At 49.3% G+C, this 22563-nt stretch overlaps 1 protein-coding gene across 1 annotated transcript in view; it reads right to left on the minus strand.

Annotated features, from left to right (window-relative positions):
• Positions 1 to 8141: 8141 nt before the first annotated feature.
• The window catches only part of GFRA1 (GDNF family receptor alpha 1), a gene marked incomplete at its 5' end in the record, with an annotated part of 55049 nt that continues 40627 nt past the window's right edge, over positions 8142 to 22563 (minus strand). The window contains 2 exons of the mRNA XM_081104529.1: positions 8142 to 10117; positions 11306 to 11359. Coding sequence (XP_080960655.1) covers positions 9962 to 10117; positions 11306 to 11359 — 210 coding nt within the window. The 3' untranslated portion in view covers positions 8142 to 9961. The remainder of the gene's footprint in view (positions 10118 to 11305; positions 11360 to 22563) is intronic.

The following is a 22563-nucleotide window of genomic DNA, read 5'->3' on the forward strand; positions in this document are numbered from 1 at the left end:
CCTGGGTGGGCCCCGTGTGTCACCAACCACAGAGTGAGAAGTTATTTCAAAACCCTCCTAGGCACACAGCATACACAGGTGCCTCCATAAGGTGCCTCTTCCCTACATTATGGCCATTTCTCTCCACGGAGGTTCGTGGGGCAGCCGCTCCCTGCTTTAGGCTCCATGGGCCCTGGGCATGCAGAGTGCTCTGGGCCAGGCGCCTCTGCCTGCTCCCTCCAAAGAGCAGGGCCAAACCTGAGCTGTGCCAGCAGTTGCACAGCTTGCCTTCCTTTACTTTTTATTCCTTAAAAATCAATGGGTAAAAAGAATATACAGATGTAACAAAAACTGCATATCTAGGGAATATCCTGCTATCATCTATTTATCTATCTATCTATCTATCTATCTATCCATCCATCCATCCATCCATCCCATCCTTCCATTCATCCATCATCATCATCATCATCATCAATTTATCATCCATCCATCACCCCTCTATCAACTATTATATCATCATCATCATCATAATCAATCTACCTTCTATCATCTATCTACCCATCAGTCCATAATCAATTTATCAATCCACCTATTATCCCTCTATCATGTAATCATGTATCTATTATATAATCATCTATCATCTATCTACCGTCTATCATCTATCACCCTTCTATATCAAATATATATACATATATATAGATATGTATATATATTTACATATATATGTATATATATATCTATATATATCTATATATATGTCTTTTCTCTCTCTCTCTCTCTCTCTCCCCCCCCCCCTATATTTTTAAAATGTACATAACTAGGACCATATACTTTATTGTCCTATATCTTCTTTTTTTTTTACTTTACCACATACCACTTTCAATCTCAGTGACCATAAGTCTACTTTTTTTTTATAGGACCTTCGATATTGCCTCGTCTCGATGCACCACGAGCTCTTTAACCAGTTCACTGCTGATGGACATTCAGTTTCAGGTATTTTGCAATTTATCGCAGTTTATTCTGCAATGAAAATCCTTTGCATGGACCTTGGCACGCCGTGTAGGAATGCGGGATAAATCCTGCAGTGGAGTTGTTGGCTCAAAGGGGGTGCGGATTTTAAAGTATAACACATATTGTCCAACAGTGTTCTAAAAAAAGAGGGTACCTATTTGTACAGGCACTCACAGTCTTCTCAAGCTAAACACATTCACCATGTTATTTAGACGCGGTGAATTGTCTGGCAGCCGGGATGGGAGAGGCCTTTCTGAGGATAAAACCCATCGGGGCAGCCAGCACTGCTCGTTTATGTAACTTTTATGGATCCTCCTGCCCCTATCTTCCCCGTCACTGTTGTGGTTTATGCTTTATTTAGATCACCAAGCGCAGGCAATCCTGCATCTTGTTTCTGTCATAGTTTTTATTCACTTCCTTGGCATTTCTCTCAGGGTTTTATTAGTCACTTCTTGCTCCAGCTGCTAACAGTTCTAGCACCTGTGCGCTGGGGATTTGGCTGCAGTCAGATGATTAGGACGCGGAGGGGCCGTGGAAGGAAACAGGTCCCCAGAGCGCTGCTGCCTCTGCGGTCTGATTGGGGGTTCAGGGCAGATGTCAGTGTCCCGTCCTCCCCCAGGGACCAGCCGCTCTGGGGTGCTGTCACCTGAGGTTCGTTTCTCTGCGAGCAAAGTTGGGGATCTCTGCTCAGGCTGCCTGAGATCCCCTGAGCCTGGTGAGATGCGGGGTCTGGGGCTTTGCTATGCGTCTAAAACCCCAGGCCCAGACCCAGTGCCCACAAAGGTTTTATCTACACTGTGGCGGTGGTGGAAACCATCGGAAAGCAGGCCCGGGGGGCCAGGGAGGAGGGAACCCCAGGTGGATGAGAAATCACAAAAACTAAGCTGGTCCCACAGGACCTCGAGGTAAACACACCCCTGTCCTGCGAGGGCAAGGCCTCAGGTGGCGAGGGGACCGTGGGGTGCAGGCTGAGGCCGAGGACAGGTGCCATTACTCCCTGCGTCCGGGCTTCAGTGTTTTGCCTGATGGTGATCAGGGGTCTGAGATGCTCACCTCCCAGGGAGGCGGGGGGGGCGTGTTTTGAGCCCCACCATCGTGATGTTCCAGCGGGTGAAATCCAGCCCGTGCAGCGGCAGGTGCTTGTTCTCTGCCAGGCGCTGAGCTCGACGTTGGAAATAAGGGCCTCGACGTCTTTCCCTCTCATTGAAATACTATCTATGAGTCTATGCAAGTCATGCAGTCCAGACGACTGGGAGAACCCACCTGCCCCATCTTCTCATAACACTGCCTGCGGGCTATTCGGTTGTGTCTAAATCAGTGGCTCTCAATCAGGGGATTTGATACCTCCCCTTCCTAGGGGGTTTGTCAGTGTCCTAGCAAGCATGTCAAACTCACAGCTGGTGAGCTGCATCCCTTAAACGAGGCATGCAGCTGGCCAACCACGAGTTTGACATGCTTGGGGGTCAGGGTGGTGCTACTGGATCTAGTGGGGGTTTGGGGCGGTGCTATTGGATCTAGTGGGTAGAGACCAGGGATGCTGCTAAGTAGCCTGCAGTGCACAGGAGCAACATCCCCCGCCCCCCCCACACACACCTGCAGCAAAGATTCTCTAAAAGCACCTGTGTCAGCCACACCCAGTCCTCATCACGTTAACTCCTCTGCTGGGCAAACCTGCTCTCCTGACATCAGGGATCTCTATATATTTTTAGGTTTCAAGCTCAGTTCCCAATGAATTACAATATCAAAAAGAAGATACCACAACAATCCTTTTTGTTTTTCTAAAAAAAGAAAACGTTTATTAGGGTACTTGAGGGTGGGGGGCTGGCTGAAGGACAACATACGTACAATCGGTAGTGCTTGAGCAAATGCGAACAGAAATGTGAAACAACACGAAACCACTTCCAAAGTCCAAAGAGCAAAACTTGTACTTCTGACACTTGAGGGTCCCCCGTGGGTGCCGGCGATGAAGCGTGTCGCACATAGCTGTGGGAGGAGTCCGCGTGGGGGGGACCCCGGGGGACCCCGGGCTCCTTCCTCAGGAAAGCAGATACACCGGGACATGGGATACATGTATGTGCTTCAAAGGCAAAGACTCAGGAAACACACACTGTCGAGTGGAGACCGGAAGGAAAGCTGCTCATCTGGATCCCGTCTACCCCTCATCTCGGCTCGGAGGAACCCCTCTCCCAGGACAGAATCCTAAAACAACCCTAGAACCCAGAGTCCTTTTTGTATTCCACCTCTGTTGTTAAACTTGCAGGAAACAGAGAGAACATGAGCTGAGACATACCCTCCGGTGAAGAGTAAAAATTCCGCGCCAGCCCAAAGACTGCAACAAAAAAAGTCCGCATCCCAAATCTCACCCGGCTTCTCAGCAGGGCTCGGATTAAACAGGAGAAAATAATTTCAATATCAAGGGATCAGGCGCAGGAGATGAGAAAACTCTTTAAAGCAAACTCTGTGATGAAAAGTGTTTCCCCTCCTCCCTCGGGGGACAACGAGAGGAGAAGAGAAAAGATAGATAATTAGGAGAATGATAAGGCCCTGGATTCCAAGTTCTCCGAAGCAGTTGCTTCAACCCTCCGAGGACGATCAGCTATTTCTAAATCCAAAAAAGCACAGCCGAAATGTCTGATTGCCCTAAGGCCTTGGCCAACTAAGGCAGGGCATTTCTGGGATTTGGTGCTATCAATTCCATCCCCCCCCCCCCCCCCCGCCCCTGCACATTTTAGCTAAAGCTAAGAAATAAAAAAACAGAACAAAATTCAGAGCAAGCACGCTTTGCTCGCCAAAGAAGGTGCTGGATCCCACCACTCCGCAGCGTCTGGGGCAGAGGGAGCTTACCCGCCATGGTGCCGAGAAGGCCGGGAGCACTCGCCTGCAGCTGTCCCTGTGACAGACACCCTGCCGGCCGCAGTGACAAGAGGACAGACCTTCACCTCTGGGAACAGCCCCGTGGTTGCCATTCGCAGGGCATCCATCATCGGTGGTTCCAATTCTTCATCCTACTTTAACCTTGTGATGTCATGTCTGCCGGGCACCAGGGGTCACTGCTCATTCACGGTTTTGCCATGTTGAGCGGGCACTGCCAAGTGTTCGCTTTCCTGGGCTACAGCAGGCTGGTGTCTCCCATTATCCCCTGCACCGTGGCTGGGACCTGATGGCTGGGACAGTTCACAGGCAGGTCCACCTGGCCACGCTCCCAGCCCTCTGAGGCTCAGAGTGCGTTCCCACCGGTTCTCCGTGGCAGCCTGGGAGGCTCAAGCTGAGGTGGGTGTCTGCCTTCCCCATATGGTGGAGCTGGGCGGGGGGTGGTTGGACGCATATAAACAGACTTCTCAGAGGCTGAATCTGAGCAATAGTTTTGTGACTATTCATACAGAGAAGTTTGATTCTCCCCAGGATACGGAAGTGAAGGGTTCTGCCACTCTGGGAAAGGTGGGTGTCTCTCTAAGCTGCTGTCAGAGGGCCCCATCTTCTCAGGTGACCCTTGGGGGACCTTCAGCTCCCAAGGATGGTTCGCTCAACTAATGTAGATGTTCAAAAAATGCACTGAATTGGTAAGCACCTGCGTTTGCTTCTCAGATTCCATCCCTGGGGTTGGGCTGGGACTGGTGGAGTGGTCCTGCTTACTTGCCAGCATCCTGGTCTCAGATTTAAAGTATCAGCAGACTCGCTGGCTAACTTCCCGTGAAATTCGTCCACCCGCTTTGGGGTCCTAGCCTTTCTGATCACGCTCAGCTCCTCCTAGGACACATGCTAGTTTTTCATTTTTCACCAGGAAAATAGTGGGCGTGTAGAAAGCTGCTTGGAGCCAGGAGGTCTGAGAACCTCAGGAGGGGCCTTCAGGTGCCATCAAGATGATGCAAATAGGCCGGTTCTTGTTACCGTCTTACAGAATCAAGCCCTTTGAGTTCCCAAAGTTTTCTAACTTGCCAAGTGCTAAGTACCTACGATGGGTCGCGCTGTCTGCCAGGGGAGGCTGCGTGAGTGGGAAGAGATGTTAAAACAAAGGAAGGGGCTCATGGTCGCTGGCCAGTCTCTTGGCACTTTCTACAAAACACACGATGGGGACTGGTAAGAAAGTCCAGCCTGGGATGAAGAGAAGAAAATCAGAGCAAACCTTCGCTGGGGGCCAGTGCCAAGCTTGGCGGCTGCCCTGGAGCAAGAATAAACTCCCCGTGGCAGTGGGACAAGATGCCGATGTGGGCACCTGCCAGAGGCACACGGCGAAGTCGCAGCTGCGCTGGTCAAATGAGCTGGAGACCTCGGGGGGCTGAGGCCTCGATGAGTGCGAGCCGGCTGCGGTTCTCTGCAGGCAGCTGATGACAGCAGGGTCTGTGGGCCGTCCCCACCCCTCCGGGCTGGGTTTCAGAGCCATCAGTAGTGCAGGTGGAGCATTCTAATGAACACCCCAAGCCGTCTCAGGAGGCAAGGGGAGCTCATCAGAGAGCAGCGGGCAAGAAAGGGATGCCTGCAGAGGATGCAGCAGGTGAGGCTGAGCTAGGAGGGAGCTCAGGGGCACGCTGAATGGACGAACTTCCTACTCAGGGATTAGTATCATCTTCAGATCTCCTGGCTCCTAAGAAAGGCGTCTCCACCTTCAAAAGGCCAGGGTCTACGTGTAAAAAAGGCCTCTGCTGGAACAAGAAGCCGTTGGGTCCGACTATATTTAGAGGGACGAGGATGAGGAATTGATGGGAACGGACCGTGTTACACATTCAGGCAATACGTGACAAGGGTAGGGGGCGGGAGGCATCAATCAATAGGAAAGAGAACTGAGCCAGCCACTATCCTCGTGAAATGAAATGTCCTACTACTACCCCCCGGGTTGGAGGCAGTGGCGAAACCCCCAGATTTAAGGCCTCTGCAGTGAGAGTGTGTTTTGGAGGCATCGTCCTCATGAAGAATTCCAGACAATAGGCTTAAAACAAATGGTCACTTGAGAATAAAAGCTGTGTCGAACTCAAGATGTGTCCGATCTATACATGAGAAGCCTGTCTCAGGAATAAGAGAAGAACTTAGCTTCTTAGGATGTCCAACCCAATTCCCAGCTGTTTTACTCTTTTAGAATCTCTAAAAAGACATGTTCTCTGTTATCCAGGTATTAGTTCAGGCTTGCTTCCCCCAGAGACACTGTTGTCTAATTGAAGGACCTCTGCTCTTTTGTTAGGACACGATTCCTATCTGGATCAGTAAGGGACATCCATGGACTGTGTGATCGTCACCCACCCAGGTGTCCTGTTGCACCTCGATTCGCCTCCTCTCTCCAAACTCCTCAAGGTCAGTGCAGATCGGCCCTTCTGCTGGGACCGTGCCTGGGCCATTCGCAATTTCCTCTTGCCTGTTGCCATTGCTTTTGGTCTTTCTTAAAAAGACGGGTCTCCCATGATCTCATTTGCTTTATCAAAGAGCAGAAGCAACGAAGATCACAGGGGTATGAATTCAGGAGATCAAGGACAGCTTTGAAGGAGAACTAGAGTATGGGAACTCGCTTCAGCAGGTCTTTTCTGGCCCAGAGTTTAGACTCAAAGAAGTAGTACATGCCTGACTACATGAATGAAAACACGTCTGAAGAGACAGCTCCTCCAAAGCCGCTCTTTGGTAAAAACTAACGGCAGAAATACGTTTATGCCGGATTCTGAGAAAAGAACGTGCTGATTTATTTTAACTCCCTCTGTTCTTACATCTCCTTCCCCAAGCACTTGCCACTGACTTCGAAACGCTTCTGCTCCCACTTCCCTAGGGCAGCAGCTGGAGTGTGGGGAGAACTGGACTTAGGGTTTGTACAAGAGGCAGGTGGGAGGCAGGACGCAGCTGGAGAGGACCCATCCTCAGAGCGTGCGCGTGACAAGAACAGTCTTAACACACCCCAAACCAAAGGCCACACAGCCCTGGGGGAGCCCTGCCCTGTATTTGATGAACTCAGACACAAGGCTTCTAAGACATTTTTAACTACAGGATAAACACGTTTTTTTTAACAATTCATTTTAATGGAAACCACACTCCTATCGCATTTGGGATACAGTTTGCTATACTTGGTGAAAAATACCTATGTAATTCCCAACTTACATGTTTTCTACTAGAGACTCGAACAATTCAAATATGGAAAAATACAGATTCAGGTGGCTTTCTGAACTCATTCCCTCTCTCCATTGTGCACGCCTTCCTTCCTGTGCTCTATTAACAATACACACAAAACAAAGATTAGCCAAAGAGATTCAACATCGAAGTGGAATGAATGTGCTTCTAATTGGTTTGGCGAACGTGCCTTTCTTTTTTCTCTGAACTACGTTGGGTGTGGCTAGCCTTGATCTGGGAGTCATGGTCGACCTGGACAGAAATGACAGTGTTGGTTTTGTCGAAGTCAACTATAATGAGCTGCTTTCTGCCAAAGGCCCGAGCCTCAGCAGACAGCCCGTGTATTGGGTGCTTCCCTAAATGCAGGGACTGAAAGACAAGAGGTAGTGAATGAAGTTTGCTTTGAGTGCTGAAAAAGACAATCAGGCACGGAAAAGATTGAAGTCACTTGCCTGCTTCAGTCCCGGGGCACAGGATGGGGTGTCAGGGCCACTGAGCTCAACTGAGATCACCGAAGGGCAGAAACACGTGCTCCGCGTGATGGTGTAAGAAGCTCTCTAATGTGTTGTCCTTCCCCCACCCCGGCTATTTAATCAGCAACTTATTTTCAAATTGAGGATTTGGTAACTCTAATAGGCTTCTATCGCCGAAGAAAAATGAGATCTTTGTTGGTGATAGATGCGGCTTTTCAAAATTTAATTTATGTGTTGTACATCCATGTGTTCTTCAGTACAGGGTCCCCTTGTTAGCCCTGATAACTCCCTCTCCTCTGGGTCATCTGAAGCTAATTAGAGCTGCTGTTTCCTGCAGAAGTAATCAATAGCTTTCCACAGTAGACCACATGGAATCAGACCCACATGCAATTAGTCCAGTGTAGATACACAGGGATATCTTAATTAAAACAAAATATGCCTTGTAAGGGCTATGCTGTCATTGATGACTGGAATTCCAAATATTTGGACACATTTAATGGGTTTATTCAAAGTAAGTCTTTAGGAAACTTTTCACTAATCCAATTTGTTTGGCGAGTTTCCCTTGAAAACATTTTGAAGTGAAAAGAAGTTGGTTCTTAGTATTATCCATTTATATTTATTTAACATTTGGCTATAAATGCACTTCAGACACCCATAGAGCTAAAAGACAATGCCTTCAGCTTGGAGTTAAGATTTTCCAACCCCAGTAATGTGACTAATTCTTACAAGGCGAACATCAGTGGGCCAAGGGGATCAGCATGACATAGGTACCGTGGCTTCCTCCTCCAGCCCCTCTACCGATGTGACAAGAAAAGTGATGTTCCCAGCACTCTGGGAAGATGGAATCTCTTTTCGATTTGGTTCTGGAGAAACGTGGCTACCAGCATCCAATCACTAGATTCTGAATCGCGCCATTCCAACCAGACTTCCCAAGCACACGCTAGGGTCTCCTTAAGGAAGAGGACGATGGAAGATGAGATGCCGTTCATAAGCCAGATGCCCTATATCCAGAGTCCTGTTCTGTTCTGTGTTTCTGTGCCAAGTCTTGACCTTGATCCACAAATCTTTCCTTCTCGCATTGTCAGTCATGGTCTGCCCTGGAGAATGTAGAACAAATGCAAGCAGGTTCCTGATAACCTTCAGCCCAAACTGCTCTCAACAGCGCCCAAGCCACCACAGTCCGGAGAGAACTCTGAACGCTGGCATGGACCTGCTTTGGCAGAGAGGGTAGCATGTCCCCGTCTCCTGTCCCAAACAAAGCTGCCTTTGTCAGGCAACGTGAAAACCAAGGTAGTGGATTATGGCAATGGCAAGGGTGCCATCAGCCATTGCAGAACATTTTCCAGTGGCCACCGGTTTCCTCATAGGTGTGCACATGCATTTCGACAAGAAATGATAACAGACGAGCCTGGCTGCGCTGTCTCCTCCTCCTGTCCACAGCAACGTGACGCAGAGCTCTCTGCTCAAGCACGGGGCCCCTCGGGATCGGCCTGGGAAGGGCTGTTCAGGGCGTGAGTGTCGGAGCTAACCCTACTTAAGGGGGAGGAAAACAAGCTCCGTGTGTTTTGTATTAAACCATCAGTAAAAAATGGAGACAAGGTCATTACTTTCAAAATATAGAAAGCCAACAGTTGAAATCATTTAGTAGTAAATTGTTTTCTACACAGAAGATCAAACATGTAAAGAGGTTAGAGCGACGCTTCAGCTATGTGGGGCGCTTGTTAGTGGAGGGCTTCTCGCGTGGGTAAGGCTCAAGAGAGGGAGGTCAATGACTGAGGCTCTCGAGGCTTCACACCCACACTCCGCACTCTCTGTTTGCACTAGAAGCCAGGCACCGCCTTTGGGTGTGATGGGTGCTTTTGGTTTTGTAGGAGAGAGCAGAACTGGCTACGGAACACAAACATGAGCGCGGAAAGGGCTAGAACGCACAGAAAGGCGAGCGTTGGTACAAGCTCGTCTGCACAAAGTCCATCAAGGATTCTCTTGAGGAGAATCTCTGATTTGTGACCCAAAAGCTTGTGAGGCTGCAGTGATGTCATCAGAAATCAAAGCCACCACATGAAATGGGGAAGGTTACGCTAGCGAGTAAAGGGCAGGGTTAAAATCATCATCATGAAAAAACTTGGCCCCCTTTCGCTTTACAGCCAGATGTACAAACTGTCCCTTTACAATACAACGTACCCCAACGCCTTTTGAGTTTGGAATGTAGCACTGCATTGGGAATCCCACAGAAGCCCTAAGGATCACAAAAAGCTTTCTTAAAAAAAAAAAAAAGGAAAATGTTTCAGTTGGATGAAACTGCTTGAGCAATGTTTCAACGGAGCGCCTAAAACTGGAATTTCAGATATACAAGAGGACAGGAAACAGATAACTTGGTGTTTGTCTTTTTACAGGTCCATGTCGTTCTTGAAATGCAGCTATAACGTTTCTGCCAAGGACAAAGGTAAGAGGGTGGACAGGGCGGTTACCACCAGAACCAGCCATGGGCTCAGACCGCAGCTCAGAGGGGCAGCCATTGATTTTGTGGTTATGTGGCTGGAGGCACCAGCGAGACCATCCTTTTCGTAATCACGCTGTAAGAGAGAATGCTGTCATTACCATCCACCATGTGGATTCATTCCATCCCCGTGTGTTTAACCACACATCTCTCTCTCTCTCACCCCCAGCCCCTAACTAGCTCCTGTCACTCATCAAAGCTGGCCCAGAGCTTCCCAATTCACCAGCTTATGGTTGTAGGGGAAGCATCATGAATCTGGCTGAGAACTAGATACTTCTGGCAAACTGCTCAACATTTATATTTTTGCTCCTCTGTTACGAATGTTAAAATCCACTGGGGGGGGGGAATGTGAAATGCCATCCCCCCCTCCACTTCCCAGGTCCCCTAGTAACTACGCAGCATGGAACCCTGTCCTTCTGGGACCCCTGGCCCTCCCCATCATGGAAGGACAGGAAGAATCACCTGAGAACACTTGCCCAGGTCAATACCGGCTCATATAGAGAGGGGTCCCAGATCACATCGGGGGGATCCTCAGAGCAGGCCGTGGCAGTCTTGCCCTTCACTGGCCTAGATTTTGTAGATGAAGGAGTTTGCCCTGCTGGTTTGTAGGAGAGCCCAAGCCAGAACCCAGGCTTCCCGTATTTTATTTAATCCAATATTTGCCATCTCCACATGCAATCAATATAAAACCACTGAGATTCTTTCCCCCATACCAAGTCTTCAATCTATGACACAGCACGTGTCAATCCGGACCTGCCCCCTCCTAGTCAGCATGGCTGACCTTCCATAGGATGCATTTCTCCCTCCTGCCTCCAGCACCGGCTCAATCCCATTATGTCGCATCTCACCACAGTGAGCCAGGATCATGACAGAATCATCCATCTCCTCACCTATAAATTGGGGAGAGTAACGTGGCTGCCCCAGATACCTCTGGGTTGCTATGGCAATGAAAGGAACTGGAGCTAGAGGACATCCGGTGAGCAGTGAGAGTACTTTTCTGTACCGGATGATAGCATGTGCCCGTGGCTCTGGGACAATGGTATTCGCGGTGGGTCCGGTTCTGAGGTGAGGAGCCCAGGTCCCTTACTTGGTTCTAACTTTATCCAATGGCTGCATCTGCTCTAAGGCCAGAGGGACATGGAGGTGCCTTACATTTTTTTCTGGACCGGAAACTTACGTTGTCTCTGAGCCCTTCGCATCATACCCTGCCCCAGGGGCCCTGTATCCATAACGCAAGGAGACCCCGAAAAGAAATACAACTTACATCAGAAAGACAGAGGTGTGTACTGCCCGATACATTGGATTTCAGCTTCTGAGCCTGAGGAGAGACAAACACACACATAAAATCGCTCCTACATAATATGAAAGAGTAATTACTATGATCCATTAATCAACTGTCTAGGGTGCCACTGATAACACGTGAAGTTAATAACATTTTATTTAATGCAATATTTGCCACCTCCACAGATCATCAATATAAAATGATCCAGGTACTTCACATTCTTTTTTTTTCCATACCAAGCCTTCAAATATGACAGCACGTCTCAATTCGGACTTGCCCCATTTCAAAGGCTCAATAGCTCCCTGGGGCTAGCAGAGGAACCACAAGATGAGGTTATTACTAAAGACCAAGTTTTGAAGTCACTTATATTCTGAACTCATGTTTCTGAATGTTAATTTCTGGGACGTACCTTCAAAGTACAAATGTTGCAATAAAAATCCCCATGTATTAGTAATATAGAGATAGGTGCTCCTAAAACTTGTTTGTTCATTTGCTTATTCATCGCTCCAGTCAGCACTTACCAAGCTATTTTCCAGTGCAGGGCCTATGGCGATATGAACAAAAGGATGGAGTCCCTGGGCCCATGGGGCTGGCTGCCCTCTGGTGAGTAAAACACTCACTGCCTCGACGGGACAGGTGGTCTTTCAGACAGGTCTCCTCAAGGAATTGTGCCGGCATAACAGACGCCCCGCCTGGCCCAGCATTCTTAACACTCAGTCAGTCGCCAGGGGGCTGAGCTGTGAAAGCTATACGTTCCCTAATGCCATACAACCAGAACAAGTCTCCGCTGGGCTGTCCCTGAGAACCGAGTTGAAGGAAAGGTTCCATTACTCACACAATTGCAATGAAAACTGCTGACCAGGTGCAGCCTCCTTGTTTTACAAAAGTAAACAATTAGGGTGCAGAGAAGGTAAGTGACTTACCCAAGACCACACAGCAATTTACTTGGGAGTCAGGACACAGAGCAGGTCTCTAAAAGTCTTGAACAAAACTGTGTTCTTTCCTACATTACAGTGTTTCTCCCAGGGAACCCTGGCATGTCTTCCCTGCCCCCCAAACCCACACAACCCCTCGCAGGACCTCCACCACCCAAATAGCCCAGCGGCACCAAATGAGCGGAGAGCTCATTTGCCACCAGGATGAAGCTGGTTGGGCATCACACCAGAATCAGGAGCATCTGGGCAAGCAGTCCCGTGGGAATGGCACTGGCAGGCACGCCCGGGCCTGCTGCAGGAAGACTCTGCAACTCACTGAAGACACACGGGCTGAAATGATAGCATCTTTACCCAAGGAGTAATTTATTGGCCATAATGCTACTTGGGAGGCATCGTAATCTTTTACTTATATTTGCATATGCCAGCTGTGAATATGAAATGGAAACCTTTAAACAGGCATCAAGAGTAAGACACTGGAAAGCACCCCCAGGCTGTTCAAAGGTCACTAAATGTTATATAAGAAGATCAGAGGGGAAATTGGAAGCGGAATTGAACCTTATTCCGAAGCCTGCTTTTAATCTATATTAATAGCAAATCTGGTCTATGGCGTTGTTACCTGCAGAGAAAAACGTGTAGAACTTCTTCACGTGTTTTATTTCTGTCTGAGAAATAAATTGGAATTGTGCCCAGACACCAAAATGACCCTAAAACATCACATTCTGTCTTTTCTTTCCTAGGCCATAATCTACAAAAGACACAAACTTTTGCTGAGGGCCTTTGCATAACTAAGAAGTTCACTCAAATGTGCAGAGAAGGCAGCCTGACTTCTAATCTGGAACACATGACAACTTCAAGGTGTTTCTGGACTTGTGCCCACAGCTGCGCTGCCCACAGCGGCCTCTAAGAGTCCCAAGGGCTAGCCCGGCCTCCTTCTGACTTGGGTCTGCATCATTAGCACAGCACCCAGCGTTTTCCTCATTGTATACACAACCTAGATCAGCTGTGGGCAAACTACGGCCCGCAGGCCGGATCCGGCCCGTTTGAAATGAATAAAACTAAAAAAAAAAAAAGACCGTACCCTTTTATGTAATGATGTTTACTTTGAATTTATATTAGTTCACACAAACACTCCATCCATGCTTTTGTTCCGGCCCTCCAGTCCAGTTTAAGAACCCATTGTGGCCCTCGAGTCAAAAAGTTTGCCCACCCCTGACCTAGATACTTACCAGCTGTACGTCTTACATCGGGTGCCTGTTGAAGTGCTGGTATAATGCTTCCACCGATACACTAGCAGTCTCCCGTCTTAATAGGTTTTCTTAGGCGGACTATGGACCTCCATAGGTAGATTTCTGGTCCCCGTTAGTCACTGAGCGTTCATCTGTGTACAGGACTACAGGCATACAGCCAGATAGATGTGTACAGGTCTAACTTCCCAGCCTCCTGCCCTCCATCTGGGAGTGGCTGGGATAAGTGTTCAGTCACGTGGGAAGATGCATTTAGACCAGCGGTCGCCAACCTTTCGGACCTCACAGACCACCAGTGGTCCAGGGACCTCCGGTTGGTGACCGCTGATGTAGACCACTCCCAAGCCTGTACAGTCTCTCTTCCCCCAGAGTGGCCTCTATGGAAAGGAAACGTCACCTTCTGGCCTTGTCTCCCTGTAGCCCCACTGGCTTCACTAAATCTGGAGGCAGCCGCCCCAAGCTCCTTTGGCCTGGAGGACCCTTCAGGTTGGCATAAATGGATGAAATACTGAGTAAGAGTAATAATGGACAGCCAGGTCCCTCCAGCTGCTCTGGGGGGACCACCCTCTCTCCTGTTTCCCAACCCACAGATGCACGTAGCACTCCAGAGGCTTAAGCGGTCCACGCACACAGGCCTTGAAGTGCTCTGCTTCCGACGGAGCGGTCTGGTACAGACCTGAGCAGGGACCACAGGAAGGTCTGTGAGTCTGATCTGTGCAGACAGAATGTCACCAGCTCCAGGCAGAGTGACAGGCTGGACGTCCAGCGCCTCTCGGGGTTCATGAGCTGCGGATGGAGGGGCAGAGCCTGGGACTCTAGCCAGGCGCATGTCAGGCTGGTTGCATGCTTATTGGTCCTGTATACAGTCTGAACCCCACCAGTGACCCCGAGGTCAGAAAGCTGCCTCCACAGTCCACCTTAGAAAACCTGGCTCATGAGGCCCTTATAGAAGCCTGAGCAGCCTGCTATTTCGACACTTTAAAGGCTTTCTCCCTGAGCATTTTTTAAAGCATCATCAAGCTATCACTGTCTGCTAGTCAGGTATGATAAATGCTAACATCCAATTACAGGGCGCGCCCCCAACCCCCCCGCCCCTTCCACTCTTGCAAAGAGTATTTAACATACTTTAAATGCTGTCTCAGTTGATGGAAACTGAGACGGGGCCAGAACAGCTTAAAAAAAAAAAATTAGATCCTGTAAGATAGAAGGTAAGCAAGAAACCGGAAGGAGAACCCCTTTTATCGCCGGGTTCTAAACCAGTAAAACCAAAAGTGTCACAGCGCAAGTGCTGGCAGGGCGCTCAAGGTCGTCCAAGGCAGCCTGCTCCTTATGGGATGCGCAAGGACACCCGCCCCAGACACAGAACCGTACAGTGTGTGACTTTAAAACATGACATCTCCTAAAAAGGAGCCAGGGAAGAAGAAGAGAACGGATTCATTTTTCTACAAGTCAATTTTAACCCTTGTTCCAGCCCGCTGAAAAATGCATTATTTAATCTCTCTTAGGAAAGAGGGCTTCCCTACCAGCTAATTCACAGTGACATGGCGGCGGGGGAAGACACCTGCCTTGCGGAGCCGGGGCAGACACCGCCACCAAAGCACAGAACCACCAGGTTCTCGTCTTGAAAGCGGAGAGGTGAAAAGGATCCTGGAGAAACCCGCCCCAAACCAGAAGCCTGGTTCTGTCTCTCTGGAAATCCAGGGAACCTGGTCTTTAGCCACTTTGTGAGCCTGTCCAGCAGTTTCATAAAATTGTCACTGGCAGTCATCTGCAAGTCCAGGCACGTCACGTAATAGAATTTCCACGGCCCTGTCATTGCGGGGCCCAGACCTCCCCGGTCCCTGGCACTAGAGGGTTAAGGAATGCATTAGATGCTATTAACCTCTGCTACCTGGAGTCAGGCTGTCGACTCCCCTGGCTTTTTAGCCCGGTGATTAGCATTTGGAAAGCCTGCCGTGGTGCCATGGCTTTCCTGCACAGAAACACACATAATTTACAGCTCCCAGTCCAGCCCCGCCTCGGCCTCTGCGCATGCGCACAGGAGTTCTGCCCACAGTGGGCTTCCCGGCCCCGGGGGCCCGGAGGCAGCGGGCTTTGGAGCAGCGCGCTGGCTCTGTTTATGGAATCGGAGACTTAGTAGTGCACCCACTCGGAACCTGGCATTTCAGCCCCGGGAATCCATTTCTGCAGAGAAGCCAGTATTTAATCTCAGGTTTTTAGGTAGCTGCCAGCCAGCGGGGCATGCAACATTTCTCCACTCGCCTCCACGCCTAAGAAAAGCCAGTTTCTGCTCTACCTCCAGAAAATTAAACCCGAGGAAGCTGCCCGATCCAATAGCAACAGACTGTCCAGGCTGCAGCCAAATGGTCGTAATTAACGATGCTTCTGGTTCTTTTCTCCCTTGCTTTACTGATTAGAGAGATTTGCTATATTAGGAACCTGTTTGCTTAATGACAGAATACAAGCAATAAACAGAGAAATACACAGACTGTAAAATGCAATCAACTCTGCTCTCCAGCGCTCACTAAGTACCTCACTGCATCTATCACCCTTGTCAATAGCAGTTCATGAGCGAATGCGTCTCTTCCGCAGCACGGACGGACCTTTGCTACAGAAAAACATCTGCACAGGTTCTTCCCGAAATAGCCCAGCACTCACAGCCGTTTCTCAGCTTAAATCTACGCCCCTTACGTTTTCTTCTAAGACAAAAACGCAGGAGGAAGGATGCGCCCCCTCATTCCGAAGGATAACTGAGCAGACGAACCTGCTTCAGAGTCTGCACTTGCATTTCAACAAAATCGACTCACCCGCCCACAGTGGCCTCTGTGCCCGCTAACGCAGGTATATCCACCTGATTTTATGGGTCGTACTTACTACATAACAATTCCATGGTGCTTTTGATATGTGCTCGCCTGGTCATTTCTGCACAATAAAAAAATAAATAAATAAACAAGAAGCTGCCGGCTGCTGCATCCCAGCCAAGTAATGGTGGTCGCCCTCGCGCTCTGCAGTCTGACACTCTGTTCAGCTTTTCGGGTTTTGCCGGTTGGGTTTGGAAGAGCCAGGGGAGGTTTTACGGCCGGTCTGGTCACAAGCAGTTGACCAGCTTTTCCAAAACCCCTTCCACTGTCCATTTTGAAACTCGCCTTCCGGGTGATTTGTTTTGCCTACAAACTTGGTAACAACCACTTGCAACCACTGGTCTGAATAATGCGCAGTAAAATCCGCTACGTGAAACAAGTGGACGCATAAATAAGGCCTGCTCCGAGCCCCCAGGCTTGGCAGGGAAGGGATCCATTTTATCCACACTGACCTCTGCCAGCCCCGTGGACCCTGGCACAGGTCAGGAAGGGCTGAGGGGGATGAGGAAGGCAAGGGAGAGACGGGGCAAGTGTCCTTCTGAGAAGGGCGTGGTGAGCATCCTTGGACAGCTTTTCTGCCCTGTCTCTTCTATCTGCGCCCTCCGAGACACTGTGTCTACACACTGCCTGAACTTCAGCCAAAGGCTTTCATTACATTAAGCTCAGAGAAAGCCTTATAATGATACTTCACTCAGCGGGGTTTAGGAAGGGCCACAGGGTGCCAAGATGTGTTAGTCTGGCAGGTTCTGGGCAGGTTGGACCTGATCATAAGATAGGGGTGAGGAAAGGTCTGGAGGCCTGATGGCGCTTTCTTATCAGGAAAAGCTCAAGCTCAGATGCCAGTTGGGTTGCTAGGTTGAGTGGGGGGGGGGGGGGGCAGGAGAGGGTAGGGCAAGAAGAGGGGAGAGGGAGGAGATGGCCTTGAAGGTGATGTGTATTCATGTTCCAGAATCTGAGCGTCCTTGAATTCCAAGTTGAACTGAGCTCTTTGGGTTGAGCCTACAGTAGAAAACCCTCTCACCCGACAAGACTAAGGACTGGGCCCATACATAGGTCACTGGTCAAAGGAGAAATTATGTTCAAGGGCAAAATCATGACATCACTTGGAAATTTTACATTGGCATCCAAGTTTTTTAAATTTCAAAGCTTCTCTTTTTTAAATTGTGGTAAGAGCCCTTAACATGAGATCTGCCCTCTTAAAATTTTCCGAGTGTACAATCCAGTACTGTACACTTGGCTGCATAAAGGATCTAGGACTTATTCATCTTGCATTACTGAAACAGTACACATGTTGATGAGCAGCTCCTCACTTCCCCTCCCCCAGCACCCAGCAACCAAAATTCTATCCCTCGCTTCCATGAGTTTACCTATTTTAGACACATCGTGCAAGTGGAATCATGCAGTGTTTATCCTTCTGTGACTGGCTTATCTCACTTAGCGCAATGCCCTTCAGACTCATTTATTGTCAATTATTGCAGGACTTCTCCCTTTTTAAGGATGAGTAGTATTCCGTTGTATCAAAATTTTAAGATCTGAATGTGCGATTTACTGGTTTTTGGATACATGAGCAAGGCTGCCCCCTTTAAAAAGTTTTTTAAGGAAAGAGTGCTGATTGGAGTTTCCTGGCTTATGTTCTGCATGAGCCACACAGTCTGCTATTTCCAGTCTTGGTTTTTTTAAACACAGGAGGGACATTTGTGTGATACCCACAGAGGAATCTCAGTGCCTACTCTGCATTCTTCTAATTTTTCACAGTCTTTTATAGTTCTCTTGCTCACACCTAATCCAAAGGTTTTGTTTTTTTAAGGAATTGGCCTTTTCCAATATATTCAACTTATTTTTTCTTAAAGCAACTATGCTTTCTTTTGTGCTCTTATTTCAATCATTCAAGTAATATTAAATTCAATGATGTGGGGAACATATCAACTTCAACAGCACAGAAAGGTTTGCGAACAAATAAATGTTCCTGGCTCTTCTGCGCCTGCGTCTCCACTGGACAGAGCAAGGCACAGAGGCAGGCAGTAGAGAGGCCAGTCATCTGGGCACTGTCTGTCTTGGGCACTTGATGTTTACAGGGGAATGGAGAGGTCGCCTGCTGTGTGGAGCTGGTTACGATGCAATGGGTGGGAAAGTCCTTTTAAACTCTAAGTTGTTCTTGAGGATCTCTTAGCTTTTCTGTGCTCCCTGTGCTGCTGGTTCTTGGATTCGGACAGGGGTGGGAGCAAAGGCTTAAGCTAATTTGGCTCGTCATCATTAATATTAAGTAGATCTGGCCTGTGATCTTTTGTGTTTCCCTGGACTTAAAGATGAATGCCCCGCGAGAGAGACAGTCCTGTAAGATTTACCAACAGACCTCCATTAGCTAAGCAGCCCCTGGGGCTTGCCTGTCAGTCCCATGAGAGGGATGCTGCAGCCCCGTACTTATAATTTAACACTAATGGCAGGATGGCAGGTGGCGTTGTGTGTAGATACCGTCTACAGCAGGGACCTTAACAAGCACGGCGGCGGCCTTCCTCCTCCCCATCACTCCACAGATCACCTGACATCTATTGTACTTTTCTCAAACTTGGGGCAAACTCACGTTGCCCACAACCTCAGGGAAGTGTGTTTTCAGTTCACAGTTAACTTGCTTGATTAGTAAAATATTCAGATAAGGAGCAATTATCAGCTGTATTTTAGAAAATTACGCCCAATGAACAGTGTGATTTTTCCCCAACAGTGCGTGAAAGATGTTTTGGGTTGGCGGGCGGTTGGGTGGGGGGAGTGTCTGTAGAGCAGACACTCAGCCATAAGGGTGCACAGGCAACGAGGGGGCCGGCCCTGCAGTGAAACATTTGTTTTTGCAAAATGCGCGTCGGAAATGCAAATGTGCAGGCGCAACGGAAGATTCACTGTGGTCCCTGATGCAAAGTGCACGAAGCCTATCTCATCCCACACGCATCCTCACCACCATCGGACGGTATTTATTAAGCCGTGGTGCTCCCGTGCGTTGATGTGCGGCTGAGGGCGGCCCCGTAATGGCTCCCTGACTTATGGCGCTAACTAGGGTTTGATAGAAAACGCCGAGGTCTGGAGATAGAACGGACCCCGAGCTTTTGTTCACGCTGTTTCGGAAGATGGAGCGCTCTTGGTGCCACGGAAAATAAGGTGACAGCAAAACATTTAAAAACTGCTTACAAAATGTGCTTCTGGTAGACAGAGAAAAATATGCTAGAAAATAGAGGAAAAGCAAGTAGGCTGGCAGAGATGATGATGGTGACGATCACTCTTCATAACAGCCTTCACTGCCAGGGACCCCAGCCACACGGTCCTGAGTGCCCCCCAGGACTGGGAGGACTTTCTGAGGGGAGCACCCCTCCCCTTTGTACAGATGGGGGGGCTCTGTACTTGGGCTGGGGCTTGCCCATGTTTGTGCAGCTTGGGGTGGCTGCGCTGAGATCTGAGCCTGGTGTCAACTCTGAAACCCATATTTAGATCAACCCTCGGAAGGAGTTCCTATTTCCCAGGGATCACTGAGGAGGGTTCCGAGGGGCAGTAACGAGCCCCAGGTCACACAACCAGCTCGGGCAGCCTAGACTCAACCAAGTAGCTGTCAGGGGAGCACGGCACTCGGGGTGAGGGTCCCCCCAAGTCTCACCTTGGCCATCAGAGCAACATGGGCAAATGTGACTTCTGCTGGGGGTCAGAGGTTAAGCTAGTCCTGGTGTTTTTCCCAGAGAGCCCAGAAATGAAGCCCTCTTATATCCTACCTGACATGCCTGCAGCAAATGGGCAGGCAGGGGACAGCCACTCTGGGGAAACCTCCCAGGATGTCCCCTCCTGACCCCATCCCCAGCTTCCTCTCTAGACAGCCTCATCCATGATGCAACTCCTCTTGGGCCTTCAATAGGAGGGGAGGGAAGCCCTTCACTGAACCTCACCCCCCCGAGGACCAGAGCCTTTGTCCTCCCATCGGTCAGCTCCGTGGCTCAAGCGCAAGGCAGTGCCGATCATTCTGGGAGGCACGGCTGGTTAGAAGTCCTAATGATAGGAGGTCAGTGGGGGATGCAAGAAATTGGATTTATTTATGGTACCTGATCTAAGTGTGCTCAGAGGTATTCTCGTAGGTGACCCAGAACAAGAGAGCATATTTATAGCCAGGATGATACAGATGCCCTATTCCTTTTTATTAAGCATGTTCATTACCCAGAAGTCAGGTTAAACAACTGTCCGGCTGCTGAATTACTGTCCCTCCGATGGGCCAGCATGACCACCTGTGGACCACAGGTGCAGATGGCCTAACAGCTCTTCCCAGAATGCACTGAGGGGCCTCCCCTTCTCATCCCCATCCTTAAGTTATTCTCATTTTAAGAGAAAAGTGGTTTTAAAAAAAAGATGTCCAGGAGCCGACATCCTAAATGGGTGGTCATAAAAAAATCAGTGCAACTGAAGGCCCGCTTCCGCAGGCACACCCCCTACCTGAGGCCCAAGTTTATTTCCCAGATGCAGTTGGGGCTAAAGGTCCCTTTAGCACAGGCTTCCTCTGTCTCATGGTCGGCACAGACCAACCAGGAAGATTAAAAAAAAAAAAGATAAAATAATTACTGTGCTGGAGGCTCTGTTACTGTGCCGAAGAATTTTAATTTGTTTAATTATCACAGCCCTCCTAGGCGGTCCTGCTCATTATTCCCATATTACAGATGATGAATCCGAGATTAAGGAGATTAAACTACTCGTCATCGAGCCCACAGGAAGGTCTGAGTTTATTGTCACAAAAAACCCCAAGCCTTCAGTATTATCTACTCTTAAGCACAGCAGCTTCTTTTTCTTTTCCTTTTTTTTTTTTTTTTAAAAAAAAGCAACTTGGAGAACTAACCGAGTCACACTGTTGGCCTTTCATCTGCATGATCCCTTGTCAAGCTGCGGCACTGCCTGTGCTTCCATTATATTATCTTACAGTGAGCTTGGTTTTGGAGTGAGAGGAATGATACTGCTGCCTCTACTTTCCACAGGACCCCAGAATCACTAGCTGCTCCCTCTAGCCCTGTTATGACACAGGGTTGTCACAGCTGCGGGAGGTAACAGGTGGAGACAACATCTGGAGCCTGCAGCAAATGCCTACCCCCGTGGCCGGCAAGAAGGGAATTCACCTGTGGCATCATCCTTCCTGCGGTGACCGTGACCTGGCAAAAGATATCTAAAGCCCTTACGCTGTTCCGACCAACACCACCTTTCAGCTAGAAGTTCTCTGGGGCCGACAGAGAAAGGCGAGGCAACTAGAGAGCCGAGTGGGAGCCCGAGGGAAGGGGGCCCGTATCATTTCAAGGTGACGCAAGAGAGGATTTCTAGCCACTGTGGGCAGCTCAGCGCCAGCCTCCCTGCCGCTCACATACCAGGCACCGCTGTTTATGACACAGAGTGGAAATGGGCTGTGAGCCCCGAGCTCCTGGAATGCACCCCCGAGAGGGAGGAGCCCAGCCACCTGGGACTTCCCCTGCCTGTTGCCATTTCTGTGGAACAACACTGGGCCCTTCAAAAACCGCACCGCACCCACGGGTCCCGGGACCGTGTTCCCAAGCCGTGGCCCACGTCCCCATGGTAACCATGTTAGTGCACCTGGTCCAGGGCCGCCTCTGTGATTGCCTTCAGTCGTCTGACAACTTTCCCCTGGAAATTCTCAGAAACACACTAACGTGGAGTATAATCCCAAGGACGGCATGAGACAGTGGCTTCTTCCCGGTGCTGTATGCTAACGCTTTTGTTACTCCTCGTGATAGTATACGATGATGTGAGAATTTACGGGTCCCAATTTTGCCACTCGCTTCCTAGTACGGTGAAGCAAGCGTTACCTGGAGGCCTTCACAAGGCTTTATTAGAGCTAGGAGCCGGGGCTGACGCGGTAGGAACAAGGGGCCGTCTGTAACATGAAGGACCTTCGCAAGAGACCCAATGTCCGCCCTGCTCCTGCAGATGCTCTTCTGGCCTAGCGGGAGTTCACCTCCTGCCTGGCGAATGGGCTTCTTCTAGCTCTAGCGATGAGGGACAAACGAGAAAAGAAGGAGAGAAGAACTAGCACTGAGAGATGCTGCACAACATGTGCTTCCTTGGGAGGGCTTTGTGGGTGAGAAAAATAGGGGCCATGATCTGCCTTCGTTGGAAAGGTGACGTCTGGGTTCGTTCGAGGTGTTCGTTAAAATTCTGAGGAAGGCTATTTTTCTAAG

The sequence above is a fragment of the Myotis nattereri genome (genome assembly GCF_964212035.1).
Source record: "Myotis nattereri genome assembly, chromosome: 13".
NCBI classification, from domain to species: Eukaryota; Metazoa; Chordata; class Mammalia; order Chiroptera; family Vespertilionidae; genus Myotis; species Myotis nattereri.